Below are 14,263 nucleotides of genomic sequence, written 5' to 3' on the forward strand. Positions count from 1 at the left end.
CACTACCAGCGACTTAGTGTTCATTGAATACAGAAAACAACTAAATGCATACTTTTCAAGTAAATTTCTTACATATTTCAGATGCAGCTGGATTTCAATAAAAGTAGAAAAATTACATTACATCACAACATGTGGAAACCTATAGAAAGGAACATTTTAAAAGATCCAACTCGTTGGTTTAATTACAACACACCCGAGTATTTTTGTTTTCTTCTTCGAAACCAGGGTCCTTTTTTTTTTCTTCATTTGAGAACATTTTTTGCCTCAGTTCCCCATTTTAATTAAAGGAGCACGTTGCCTTGGATTAGACGAGTTGGTCTATAAAAAGCGTTTGAAACCGTTTGTTATGAAATGCCTATGTTTAGAAAGATGCTTTAAAAGTAGAATATAATGATCCACACAAGTATCACTCAAAATTGCGCGGTTTTCCTTTTACGTCGCGAACTAACATGGTCGGCCATTTATGGAGTCAAAAATTTGACTCCCATAAATGGCCGACCGTGTTAGTCAACTAGGTAAAAAGAAAACCATGCAATTTCGAAGCATATTTGTGTGTATTCTACTTTTACAACATCTTTCTACCCATAATGCATATTAAAGACCAACTAGACCGATCCAAGGCAACGTGTTCCTTTAACACAACAAAATCAAGTTTACTTCGAAAGTTTCCTTGGTCAGTGTTGAACAAACAAAGTTTCTGTGGCAAGGACTGTAATTTTGCCAAGTTGACTGATGCCTTACGAATTGATTTCTTTCTCAAACACACAGGATGTGAGTGTCTTAAACACTCCTCTTCCACAAGACTTGTTTGAGGAGGAGACAAACCCTGCTGTTATGAGGCCGCGAGATCCCAAACGCTCCCCCGTCCTTAAAGTGAACCAGTCCTATCGCCAACCATCTTGGGGAGATACCAATGGCAGAAAGAGGGGAGTTAGTGCATCCGATGGGGAGGAGTTCCTGAGTCCAGATTGGATGTCTGCTGGAAGCATGAAAGATCACCTCCTGCTGGACAATAACAACGTTAATAACTCAGCCGATTGTCTGGGAGCTTGTGGAACGACTCTTACATATCATCCAAATGACAGGAAACTGAACCAAAACGATGCAGAGAGAGGGGGCGAAGCCTGCAACGAATCAGTGAATAAGTTAAAGAAGAGACGGCGAGACAGAACAGAAGAGATGAGAGGGTCGAGACCAAACTCTGACACCTCGTTCACCCCACCGATAAATATCAACGAGCTCGCAACAGAAGGATCTGATCTTTTGGACAGGGAGAATGATTCCGAGGAGGAGGAGGAGGTCTCATGTCACCCACCGAGTAAATCATCGACACCAAGAAACACCTTCAGTCCAACCTCGCAGAATAGACTTGCCAAACAGTCTGCCATAGATTCCTCCCCACAGGGATCCATCAATAATGACCAATCTCCATGCTGCAGTGACAGGGCAGATGTGCCCCACCTGGACTTGAATAGAGAGTCACCCGTCCCTAATGGCAACGTCACCGGCGGCACGGACGCACACTCGGCTTCCCCGTCGCCAAGAATTCTGAACCGCTTCCGGTTGCCAGTCTTCTCTCGGCACAGCAGTCTGGAGGCGTCTCCATCGACACATTCCTCACCGCCTCTACCAATGTTAAACAGGATGCAGAGTCTTCCCGTGCGTCCAAATCCATATACCATGACAGACCTGAATGGTCTAACAACGCCTGATGATACCAGGAGCAGTTATGCCAGCAGCAACAGCCTCCAAGACGCTGCAAATAGAAGAGTTATGTTCAGTTCAGAGTCTGGCCATGTCATGTTTGAAGGTGATGAAAGAAATGGTTCAGTTGTTTGAAGGTATTTTGCCATTTCAGCATACTGTACTCTTCATTAACTTGATGTTTTGAGACATGTCGCCTGACATGGTTACGCCATTTTGGGAGTCAGTTTCTGTGTGTGTTATAACTGTGTTGTGAGCATTGAAGGCTTACACTCTTTGCATTCTCTTTAAATGCAATTTGAGTGTCAAAATGTCAAACCATGTAAGACAGTAGCTCCATGCGAGGCCAGTGCAAGAGGTGGTCCAGAACAGTGTAGCAGTATGGAAACAACTCTTGTATATCTAGTACACTTAAAACTTAATTTTGTTTGTATTACTTTTTGAGTTGATGCAGAAAACCAGTTTATAAGCAAAATTATATTACACTCTCTTACGAGACAAATAGGTGATTTGATTTGGCATTCGCCATAGAATTACCTTCCTCAATCAATCATCTTCTGCGAAATAATCACCGGACAAACCTGGTGGCCTTTCTTCCCATGCTTTTTAAAGTAAGCTAAAATTGCCTTAAGATCATTCAAGATGAGTTGTTGATCTTTTCATGTTGATCTTTTCACATTGATTTAAGCAGTTCCAGTATATGATTTATTCATATTTTGTTTCACTTATTTTATTTATTCTCTTCTAAACATTCCATTAACATGATAGAGAACTCTTAAAGACAATGGACACTATTGGTAATTGTCAAAGACCAGTCTTCTCACTTGGTGTATCTCAACATTTACATAAAATAACAAACCTGTGAAAATTTGAGCTCAATCGGTCATCGAAGTTGCGAGATAACTATAAAAGAAAAAACACCCTTGTCACACAAAGTTGTGTGCTTTCAGATGCTTGATTTCGAGACCTCAAATTCTAAACTTGAGGTCTCAAAATCAAATTCGTGGAAAATATCTTCTTTCTCGAAAACCACGTAACTTTAGAGGGAGCCGTTTCTCACAATGTTTTATACTGTCAACCTCTCCCCATTACTCGTTACCAAGTGAGGTTTTATGCTGATAATTATTTTGAGTAATTACCAATAGTGTCCACTGCCTTTAATACGATAGGGACCAATTTGTAACATCAGTGAAACAAGGTTTCAATTCACAATTTTTAGAAACTGCAACATGTGTTAACAGATTTTTTTATTTAAGTTGTGATTATGTTTTGGGAAAGAGTTGTGAAGAGTAAACTTATTTCTATCCTAAACCACCCCAACTCATATAGAGATAGTCAACATTGTGTTACCGCAAACCTTTCCATATCGTATTTCCACCATGCAAAGTTTCAAATCCTACTTATCATGTAGCTTGTAATAAAACAGACCATAAAACAGGTACTGAATTTTATAATTGAGAGAGTAAAATGCTTTAAAATGAAAGTGGGCATTTTGTAATTGTTTTTATTAATATTACCAACCATGGACCTTGCGATTAATTTTTAATCAAATACAAACATAATCTTCATAAAACCATTAAATATTAATTTTGGTTTTTACCCATACACCGATGTGTGTTAGCACTGTATACTCAGTACTTTCCCCGAGTCCTGTGAAAAATATCACGGGCATGTTACTCGGGTGGGATTCGAACCCACGACCCTTGCAATTCTAGAGCAGTGTCTTACCAACTAGACTACCGAGGTTGCCCGGCAGCTAGAGGCAGTTCGAATCCTATGTTTTGGCAGCGGGTACCGCAACGATATAATAGATGTTAAATTTGCATCGGGGATAAAGAATATTAATTTTGGTTTTTACCCATACACCGATGTGTGTTAGCACTGTATACTCAGTACTTTCCCGAGTCCTGTGAAAAAAATATCACGGGCATGTTACTCGGGTGGGATTCGAACCCACGACCCGTGCAATTCTAGAGCAGTGTCTTACCAACTAGACTACCGAGGTTGCCGACAGCTAGAGGCAGTTCGAATCCTAAAATCATTAAAGTGAGATGCAACTAGTTTGATGCACTCATATACTGTAGGCATACCAGTAGTAGCAATTTTTCCAAACAATGGAGATATTGTACATTATGCAGAAATTGTAAATCACAAACACAAATCATAAATTTGTCAGGGTACCCTTATATTTCAATGATGACTCACTTTATAGTCCCCCTGTAATTAAGAAGTAGAAGAAGATGCAATTTTGAAAGAATTTTTGTACAAATATTTATTGAATAGTAGCATGTGTAAATAGTTTGAATTGATGCAACTGGTACACATACATGTATATATTTTGTATTTGAACTAATTATGCAATTATTAAACAAATCATTTATAATTCTTTTTTATAATCCAAATGTTTATTTCACATGATCATGTCGTATAATCGTATAATATTGTTTTAAAATGTGGAGAAGCAGATGGATAACCCTTATATTTTGCACACAACACCTAAATATCAATTTAAAATGGAAGAAAATGGAATGTTTGTAATTATGCTGATCTTTGTATATTTTTGTTATTTCTAACGCAGTGTTTTGTTTTTACTGCCTTTTTATATTTTGAACTTTATTTTGTAATCGCAATATTTTGACAGTAAATTGTCATGCTGCTTTTTAATTATTAAATTCAGGATGAATATTCTGAAAATTGTGCAAGATCTGGTTAAATTAAAAAAAAAATTACTCTATTTGGGCCAAAATCACAAGCAGCAGTTTTAACCAATTCGGGCCAAAAAGTTGCAAAAAGCACAAGGGGTAAGTCCAGCTGTTTCATCAAGTATTGGGCCAAAAATTGCCAAAATCACAAGGGGTAAGTCCAGCTAATATATCCAATTCGGGCCAAAAATTGCAAAAATCACAAGGGGTAAGTCCAGCTGATTTTTCCAACTCGGGCCAAAAAATAAAAAAATCACAAGGGGTAAGTCCAGCTGTTTTAACCAATTCGGGCCCAAAAATTGCAAAAAGCACAAGGGGTAAGTCCAGCTGTTTCATCAAGTATTGGGCCAAAAATTGCAAAAATCACAAGGGGTAAGTCCAGCTAATATATCCAATTCGGCCAAAAATTGCAAAAATCACAAGGGGTAAGTCCAGCTGATTTTTGCAATTCGGGCCAAAAAATAAAAAAATCACAAGGGGTAAGTCCAGCAGTTATATCCAATTTGTGCCAAAAATTGCAAAAATCTCAAGGGGTAAGTCCAGCTGTTTTACCAATTTGGGCAAAAATTGAAAAAATCACAAGGGGTAAGTCCAGCTGTTTCAACCAATTTGGGCCAAAAAGTTGCAAAAAGCACAAGGGGTAAGTCCAGCTGTTTCATCAAGTATTGGGCCAAAAATTGCAAAAATCACAAGGGGTAAGTCCAGCTAATATATCCAATTCGGGCCAAAAATTGCAAAAATCACAAGGGGTAAGTCCAGCTGATTTTTCCAACTCGGGCCAAAAAATAAAAAAATCACAAGGGGTAAGTCCAGCTGTTTTAACCAATTCGGGCCCAAAAATTGCAAAAAGCACAAGGGGTAAGTCCAGCTGTTTCATCAAGTATTGGGCCAAAAATTGCAAAAATCACAAGGGGTAAGTCCAGCTAATATATCCAATTCGGCCAAAAATTGCAAAAATCACAAGGGGTAAGTCCAGCTGATTTTTGCAATTCGGGCCAAAAAATAAAAAAATCACAAGGGGTAAGTCCAGCAGTTATATCCAATTTGTGCCAAAAATTGCAAAAATCTCAAGGGGTAAGTCCAGCTGTTTTACCAATTTGGGCAAAAATTGAAAAAATCACAAGGGGTAAGTCCAGCTGTTTCAACCAATTTGGGCCAAAAACTGCAAAAAACACAAGGGGTAAGTCCAGCTAATTTATCCAATTGGGGCCAAAAATTGCAAAAATCACAAGGGGTAAGTCCAGCTGTTTCATCAAGTTTTGGGCCAAAAATCGCAAAAAACCTAAGAGGTAGTCCGGGAGTTTAAACCAATTTGGGCCAAAAATTGCAAAAATCACAAGGGATAAGTCCAGCTGTTTTGACCAATTCGGGCAAAAAAATTGCAAAAATCACAAGGGGTAAGTCCAGCTGATTTTTGCAACTTGGGCCAAAAAATGAAAAAGTCACAAGGGGTAGGTCCAGAAGTTTATCCAGTTTGGGCCAAAAATTGAAAAAATCACAAGGGGGAAGTTGGGGTGTTTTTATTCAAGAAAAAGTTAATCACAGAGGTAAGTCCAGCAGTTTTATCCATTTTCGACCAAAAATTGAAAAATGCAAAGGGGTTACCAGGAGTTTCATCCAATTCAGGCCATAAATTGAAAAAATCACAAGGGGTAAGTTCAGCTGTTTTATCAAATTTGGGTAAAAAATTAAAAAATAAATGACCAGGGGTAAGTTAAGCAAATTTATCAAATTTAGTCCAAAAATTGAAAAAAAAAAAAAAACATGGAAGCCAGCTGTTTTACCTAAAATTTGGGTCAAAATATTGAAAAAATCACAAGGTCATCAAAAGGTCCAGCAGTTTGTGCCTAACTTGGGCAAAAAATAAAACCCACCCCAAAACCACAGGGTCCAGCAGCTTTTATCCAGAGCTTCAGCATTGAAGCTAAACAAAACAACCCTTTATTTGCTTTAAGACTATTTTTCTACAAATGTAAACAAGAATAAACTGTACATAATAGTTAACTTGCGGGTACATCCATGACTTTTGTATTGAATCTCTTTTGAGGGAGTGCCGGCTCTGAAAAGAGCCGGTTGGGTCTCAAGTAAAAAGTAAATAGTTGCACTAACTGAATGACATTCTTTTTCAAGTTGAGATGTCTGACAGCGCACGGTCTACTCACTCTTTAGTTTTCCAGTTTTATTTCTACAGCACATAAAACGACACATCGCCCTCATGAGGAAAAATACCATGCAAACCAATATCAACAAAGCGATACAAAGGAAAGCAATGACATCAATGGAATTCAGCTGGAAAAAGTTCAAATCCAGTGATTTGGGTCTGAGATGGGCGCCGCCATATTTGATGCTGACCTCTACCCAATCAGCAGCTCTGTCTCTCGGGGTTGATGGTTGGTCTTTGAAGATGCGTGACCACTTCTCAGCGTTTGCTTTATACCTGCATGGTAAAATGAGGCACAGTATTCCAGAATTAGTAAACAATCAAAGGATATGTCATCATTGTGTTTGATATAGTTATTCTATTGCAAAGCTCTAGTCTCAATAAATGTTTCCATAATCATTCAGACAGTCTGCCCATTTTTATGTTTTGTTTTAATGTGATATCACATTGTGCTCCTTGGGGTTAAGGTGGAAGCATGATGGCAATGATGCAGAAGGGCCATAACAATGATTATAACACATCTCTTGCTTGTTCTGTATTCTGGTTGGCTGAAATGCAGTCACGTGGGTGAACTAATAACAGTCTAGTGATTGCGCGCGCGTGTGTTTTGCAGGAATAATGCCCGCTGGGCACTAGTCTTTGAAAATGCCTGGTTACAATAGTGCCTCTTGACGCGAACCGTGAACACCAACTAAAAAACTTCCTTTCTTTTCTAAATTTCTTTTCTTATTTCACATTTAAGACTGAGGTGTGTTACAAAACACACATTGACTGGCATAATTTGGTAACAAGTGATGTCTGTTCCCCCTCGGGCCTGTGAGTGTCCAGAAGAGGGACCTTTTTCCCTTGGCCTTCGGCCTTGGGAATAAAGTCCCTCTTTTGGTCGCTCAAAGTCCCTCGGTAAAATAGACGTACACTAGTTACCTCATTGCCAGTCAATAAGTGTGTACTATCATCACACATTGATACAAAAAAAACCACATCAGAATAAACATTGGAATCATAGTGCAATCGCTCACCGTTTATCCTCCAACACCTCAACAATGGCCTCATGAAAGATATCCTCTGTGATGGTAGTTATGTCAACCCCTTTCCCCAACTTCCTCGCCTCGATCCTCACCAGTATGTCAAATTGATCCCCAACCATCGGCAGACCGACGATCGGCACGCCATGGTAGATGGCCTCAAAGACACCATTCAGCCCAGCATGGGTGATCAGTGCCCTAGTTTTGGGATGAGCTGCAGCGGAGTGAAAAAACGTGAATCAAATTGAATGCAACATTTTTTTTTCAATTTGTTGTCCTGGTAGGCGTAAAAAACTTACTACAGAAACATTTCACTTTGTGCCTTAAAGGAATGCAAGTTGTACGGGAAAGAGCGTAAGCAATTTATGTGCCAAACAAATTTCAAGAAAACTGAACGAGATCAGTTTGTGCTGTTCCTCTCTGAAGGTTAAATTATGCAAGGGAATTGGACATATTTTTAAGGGTTTTTCTAAATTTGTTGAGAAAGGCTGGGACTCATGTTGAAATTCTCATGCGCACGTCAGCCCAGAGATACACCAATATTGCCTCCCAGTGAGAGTAGGCTGTAGACCAAACATAGAGACTATTTAGGGTAGACCTTGTGAGGGTACCAGAGCCCAGTGGGAGTAGGCCAACCAGTATGCCTACCATAGAACCAATCAAGGGTTGGCCAACCGTGAGCCCAGTGAACGTAAGGCCAACACGGAGCCTATAGGGTATAGACCTACCATATAGCCTGGTGAGGGTAGGCTAACCAGAGCCAAATGAGGGTAGACCAACTATGAGCCCAGTGAGGGTAGGCCTACCAGAGCCAAATGAGGGTAGACCTACTATGAGCCCGGTGAGGGTAGGCCTACCATAGAGCCTAGCTATGTAGGCCAACCATAGAGCCATTTGAGGGTAAACCTACCATACAGCCTTTCAGGGAGGGTAGGCCTACCATAGAACGTAGTGAGGGTAAGCTAACCAGATCCCAGTAAGGGTAGGCAAACCACAGAACCCAATGAGGGTAGGCCTACCATAGAACCTAGTGAGGGTAAGCTAACCAGATCCCAGTGAGGGTAGGCAAACCACAGAACCCAATGAGGGTAGGCCAACCATAGAGACTAGTGAGGGTAAACCTACAGAGCCCATCAGTGAGAGGGCCTACCATAGCGCCATGTGATAGACCTACACCATAATACCCAGTGAGGGTAGGCCAAACGTAGAGCCTAGTGAGGGTAGACCTACCAAAGAGCCCAATGAGGGTAGGCTAACCATAGAGCCTAGTGAGGGTCTACCATAGAACCCAATGAGGGTAGGCTAACCATAGAGCCTAGTGACTCATGTGGAAATTCTCATGCGCACATCAGCCCAGAGATGCACCAATATTGCCTCCCAGTGAGAGTAGGCCAAATAGAGAGCCCAGCTACTGTAGACCAAACATAGAGACTATTAATTAGGGTAGACCTTGTGAGGGTACCAGAGCCCAATGGGAGTAGGCCAACCATAGAGCCTATTAAGGGTATGCCTACCATAGAACCAGTCAAGGGTTGGCCAACCGTGAGCCCAGTGAACGTAAGGCCAACACGGAGCCTATAGGGTATAGACCTACCATATAGCCTGGTGAGGGTAGGCTAACCAGAGCCAAATGAGGGTAGACCAACTATGAGCCCAGTGAGGGTAGGCCTACCGTAGAGCCTAGTTATGTAGGCCAACCATAGAGCCATTTGAGAGTAAACCTACCATAGAGCTCATCAGGGAGGGAAGGCCTACCATAGAACCTAGTGAGGGTAAGCTAACCAGATCCCAGAGAGGGTAGGCAAACCACAGAACCCAATGAGGGTAGGCCAACCATAGAGCCTAATGAGGGTAAACCTACAGAGCCCATCAGTGATAGGGCCTACCATAGAGCCGTGTGATAAACCTACACCATAACACCCAGTGAGGTTAGGCCAAACGTAGAGCCTAGTGAGGGTAGACCTACCAAAGAGCCCAATGAGGGTAGGCTAACCATAGAGCCTAGTGAGGGTCTACCATAGAACCCAATGAGGGTAGGCTAACCATAGAGCCTAGTGAGAGTCTACCACAGAACCCAATGAGGGTAGGCTAACCATAGAGTCTAGTGAGGGTCTACCATAGAACCCAATGAGGGTATGCTAACCATAGAGCCTAGTGAGGGTAGACCTACCATAGAACCCAATGAGGGTAGGCTAACCATAGAGCCTAGTGAGGGTATACCATAGAACCCAATGAGGGTAGGCTAACCATAGAGCCTAGTGAGGGTAGACCTACCATAGAACCCAATGAGGGTAGGCTAACCATAGAGCCTAGTGAGGGTCTACCATAGAACCCAATGAGGGTATGCTAACCATAGAGCCTAGTGAGGGTAGACCTACCATAGAACCCAATGAGGGTAGGCTAACCATAGAGCCTAGTGAGGGTATACCATAGAACCCAATGAGGGTAGGCTAACCATAGAGCCTAGTGAGGGTCTACCATAGAACCTATCAGAGAGGGTATAGGTCTACCATAGAGCCTAGTGATAGACCTACCATAACACCCAGTGAGGGTAGGCCAAACATACAGCCTAGTGAGGGTAGACCTACAGAGCCCAATGAGGGTAGGCTAACCATAGTGAGGGTCTACCATAGAAACCCAATGAGGGTAGGGCCAACGTTGAGCCCAGTGATCGAGGGTAGGCCAACCACAGAGCCTATTGAAGGTAGACCTACAATATACTTTTTATAGCTAAGTGACTGTAGACCAACAATAGAGCAGTGTTCCTTTATGGGCCAACTATAGAGTACAATAAGATTATATAGAGTTAAAGTTTATGTTAGGGTTTGGATTCAAATTCAGGTTCAAGATTACAGGATAAGAGTTGAGGGTTTTAATCTAAAATAAACTGAGTGACAACATTCCTGTTTGAAATTTCAATTCACATGTTTACCTGCAGCAAGCCATTATGAATAAGATACCGAAAGATCCCCTTCCCCCACCTCCACCCTACCCGACTCACCCAGTAAGTCGTTTTGCGGTAGCCATTTTACCAGCTTGGTGTTGTTGCCCACAGTAGCTGGTGGTTCTCCCTCGAACTTCCACACCACCCTCTGGGGTAAACGGGCCAAGGTTGCGGCCAGTGATGCACACTTGGTGGCGTTCATGGCGTTAAAGTATGAGCTAACTGTGAAAACCACAACACCATGCTCACCAGATCCATTCATGAAGTCTTCAAGCTCCTGTTTGTTTATGTTAACCAAAGGAAAAGAAGCCAGGGTTAACTATCCTGTGGATCAAGGGAAACATTTTGTGTACAGGCAAAAGAAATGTTTCCTGGGTAATATAGCAACAGTATAATTTAGTCTGCCTTGCTTTCAAACTAGTTGTATTGCTTTGAATACATATTAAAAGGCTCTTGACACCTAATAGGTGATAGTCAAAGATACCGTCAAAGACCAGTATTCTCACTTCGTGTATCCCAATAGATGCATAAAATAACAAATCTGGAACCATTTTGACTCAATTGGTCATCAGAGTTTCACAAAATTATTTGTTGCACAAAATGTGTTTTTAGGTGCCTAATGAAAGGCTTCAGGCCTGAAGTCTTTTAGAGGGGCCGTTTCTTCTCACAATGTGTTACAAAATACTAACTGTCAACAGTTCTCCATTATGCATTGCTCGTTTGCAAAAGTAAGTGTTTTATCCTAACAGTTATTTTGAGTAATTACCAACGGATAATTTTCGATACACTAAACTTCATTTTTACATACCGGATCTAGAGGCTCGCCTGGTGACGTCGTGAGCCCGCCGACAAGTATAACATTCGGTGTTAGAGATCTTGGGAAATCAGCCGAGAAGTCCGAGTTCATCAACCAGATTTCAGCCAGTCCGAACGACCTGAAAACACTCGTCTCAGGTTGGATTCCATGCAACCTTTTTAGACTTTCAAACGGTGCCAAGATGGTGTGGTCATACAGCAGGGAACTTACTCCATACGCAATGACATTTACGAATCGTTCGTAAATGTTCATTTTATCTGTGTACTGCGTGGTCATTTCGGGTATGAACGCAGGATTGCTCGGTAGGCCCGCAAGTCTTCCGTGTGCCATCGGCATGATTAGCCCATTCATGACATTCACGTATCTCAAGTTCAGTTTCTGTGCTATGAGTATGTAACATGGGTACATGACGTCCCCTACAATGATGTCGAAGTGGGCATTTCGCAGTCTACCCATCAAGGCATCATCGGATAGGGTGGCATTGCATTCAGCTGCGAAGTATGAATTAACACTCAATGATTTGGCGCCATCCGTGCCTGCCGTGTTTAACAGCCATAATTTCAACCAGCCCCACGTGCCGGTCAGCTCGCCTTTTACACTCGACGATCCGAACGCCGCCAAACCTTTCTGCATATCACTTACGGAAACCGTTGAAGAAAACGTCTCGAACGTGAAGATGTCGGCTAAGCTGCTGTTTGTCCGGTGGCCGAACACATCACTGATTAGGAAAGTCACACTATGGCCCCGTTTGACCAACGTCTCGGCAATGATCGAGCCCGTGTAGAAATGACTGCCTGGGCCGCCCAATCCAGAAATGAATAAAATATTAGATGCCTCCGTAGAATAGGGAAAACAAAACATCGCTATGGCAAAGAGAGCCATTTTGCTCAACAAAGACGAGAGAGCAGCCATATTGACTTTACTCGGATAATCTCAGCCGATGCAGTGAGCAACGTTTTGAAATGAGATTTCCGTTACGCCTAGGAAACATCGGCATTAAACCCACTCGCCGTGAATGGGGTGATGAACATTGAACACGAACCACTACCAGTATCCACACCTTTATACCGTGGTATAACCATGGAGCTATAAAAGGAACATCGCTCCATGGTATAACGTACCAGCATATCTGACTGCTTCAGGAAGTTGGTATACATCAAAGATTATAGAGCGCCGCAAGGCGCAAGATGAGGAACTGAAGCTTTATCTATTGTTGGAACGTGAAATACGCATGGGCGCCATTTCAGCAAGTAAATGTTTTGTTTCCCATTGATAGGAATGGTCATTGTCTGCACTGATCTGCACTGATCTACTGTTGTATCAAAAGAGTTACTTGCCGAAATGGCATCCAGTGGGATTTCACATTTCAGCCCGAGTTCCGCATCTTGCGCCTTGCGGCGCTCTATAATCTTTGGTATACATGTATCTAGTTTATTGCTCCGTGATATATCTGGCTTGGGTTTTTTTCTAGTAGAACATGACATGAACAAATGTGAACTGACATCAAACAGATACCCGTATTATTCACGGAAAAGTTTCCGTATGGCGCCACCACTTTTTCATTCGAAATAAAATAATATAGTATCTAATTTACCTGATTGATATATCCCTTTTTGTAAAAATGAGTGAAAAAGTGGTGGCGCCATACGGAAAGTTATCCTTATTCACTTCCACTCAGGCAAAACGGAAAACTATGGGGCAACAATCTGCAAATTGTACAAAATGAACTAACTCTGTACATATCTTTTTCAAAGACCGAACGACTCGTCATGACAAATACACTGTTCAAGAAAGACAAAACAACGATTATTGTGTCATTAATACGATACAGTTGCATGTGGAATTGAAAAGACCAAATAAAGCATGGTCACTCAGATTTGGGGCAACTTTCGAAAAGTTACACCATGTATTGTACAATCACTTCTCGAAATTAAACATCATTCACCAAATGAACTTCGTGACTTTTTGTATAAATATCAGTGTATAGGCCTTTATTTACATAACGCCATTTACTAAACGTTGATGTTGAGTACCAGCAGATTTGAGATATTATCAATCTTACATTGATGATACTTGGGATCAGGGAAACCCAATGCTGACCCAGCCCAGTTTTCAAAGGCAAGCCTTTTTAGAACCTCAAGCTTGAACAGCTTAGGTACACTACCAGCCAATCTTTGATCATAAAAGCCATTGGACACTTTCGGTAAACAGTATTGTCCAAGGCCCACACTTCGTGTATCACAACTTCTACATAAAATAACAAACCTGTGAAAATTTAGGCTCAATCGGTCATCGGAGTCGGGAGAAAATAACGGAAAACCCACCCTTGTTTCCGCACGTTTCGCTGTGTCATGACATGTGTTTAAAATAAATCCGTACTTCTCGCTATCGAGAATTGATATTGTTTTAATGTTTTCTCAAAAAGTAAAGCATTTCATGGAATAATATTTCAAGAGAAGTCTTTCACCATTACCTTCTGTTTTTTTTCTGTACCTAAAGTGTCCAATGGCTTTAATCCACGGTCACAAATCCACTCAAAAATTTCCATTTTGTTTTTTACAAGCTGCAAGCGAATGCTGCAAGAAAGTGTTGCTATAGTGACCTATTGTCTTCTGCATAAAAATTACCTTTGACATTATTCTCGAAAACCAAAAGGTTTGAACTGAGCACATGATTCAAACTCAAGTTGACTCTCCCACCAATGTTAAATGGAGGCAGTGTGTATAGGAAACCCTCCATATGTCATACCAACTGCAAGATTTATTCAATTAAAATGTTGGCTCTGGACAACATTATTAAAACATGATCTGTTCAAATATGAATATATTATAGAGCGCAAAAATCAAACAGAGACTTAGAAGGGGTAGGAAGCTAACAATGAACTACACTGTATCACAAGAGTTAAACCAC

General features: G+C 41.3%; 3 protein-coding genes across 3 annotated transcripts in view; 1 reads left to right on the forward strand and 2 right to left on the reverse strand.

The window, feature by feature from the left end:
- Window positions 1-6,167, forward strand: part of LOC139948768 (tyrosine-protein kinase receptor-like) — a 74,060-nt gene extending 67,893 nt beyond the window's left edge. Inside the window, exon 27 of the mRNA XM_071947126.1 lies at window positions 769-6,167. Within this exon, the coding sequence (XP_071803227.1) occupies window positions 769-1,839 (1,071 nt within the window). The 3' untranslated portion in view covers window positions 1,840-6,167. The remainder of the gene's footprint in view (window positions 1-768) is intronic.
- LOC139949118 (tRNA 2'-phosphotransferase 1-like) overlaps window positions 1-14,263 on the reverse strand; it is a 120,365-nt gene that overhangs the window by 94,723 nt on the left and 11,379 nt on the right. The window lies entirely within an intron of this gene.
- Window positions 6,314-12,504, reverse strand: LOC139948853 (UDP-glucuronosyltransferase 2C1-like). Its single transcript, XM_071947234.1, has 4 exons — window positions 11,345-12,504; window positions 10,594-10,813; window positions 7,587-7,806; window positions 6,314-6,843 (listed from the first exon to the last, which is right to left on the reverse strand). Exons 1-4 carry the CDS (start codon window positions 12,263-12,265, stop codon window positions 6,561-6,563), a joined length of 1,644 nt encoding a protein of 547 aa, XP_071803335.1. The 5' UTR covers window positions 12,266-12,504; the 3' UTR covers window positions 6,314-6,560.

This window comes from Asterias amurensis, chromosome 1, assembly GCF_032118995.1.
Source record: "Asterias amurensis chromosome 1, ASM3211899v1".
NCBI classification, from domain to species: Eukaryota; Metazoa; Echinodermata; class Asteroidea; order Forcipulatida; family Asteriidae; genus Asterias; species Asterias amurensis.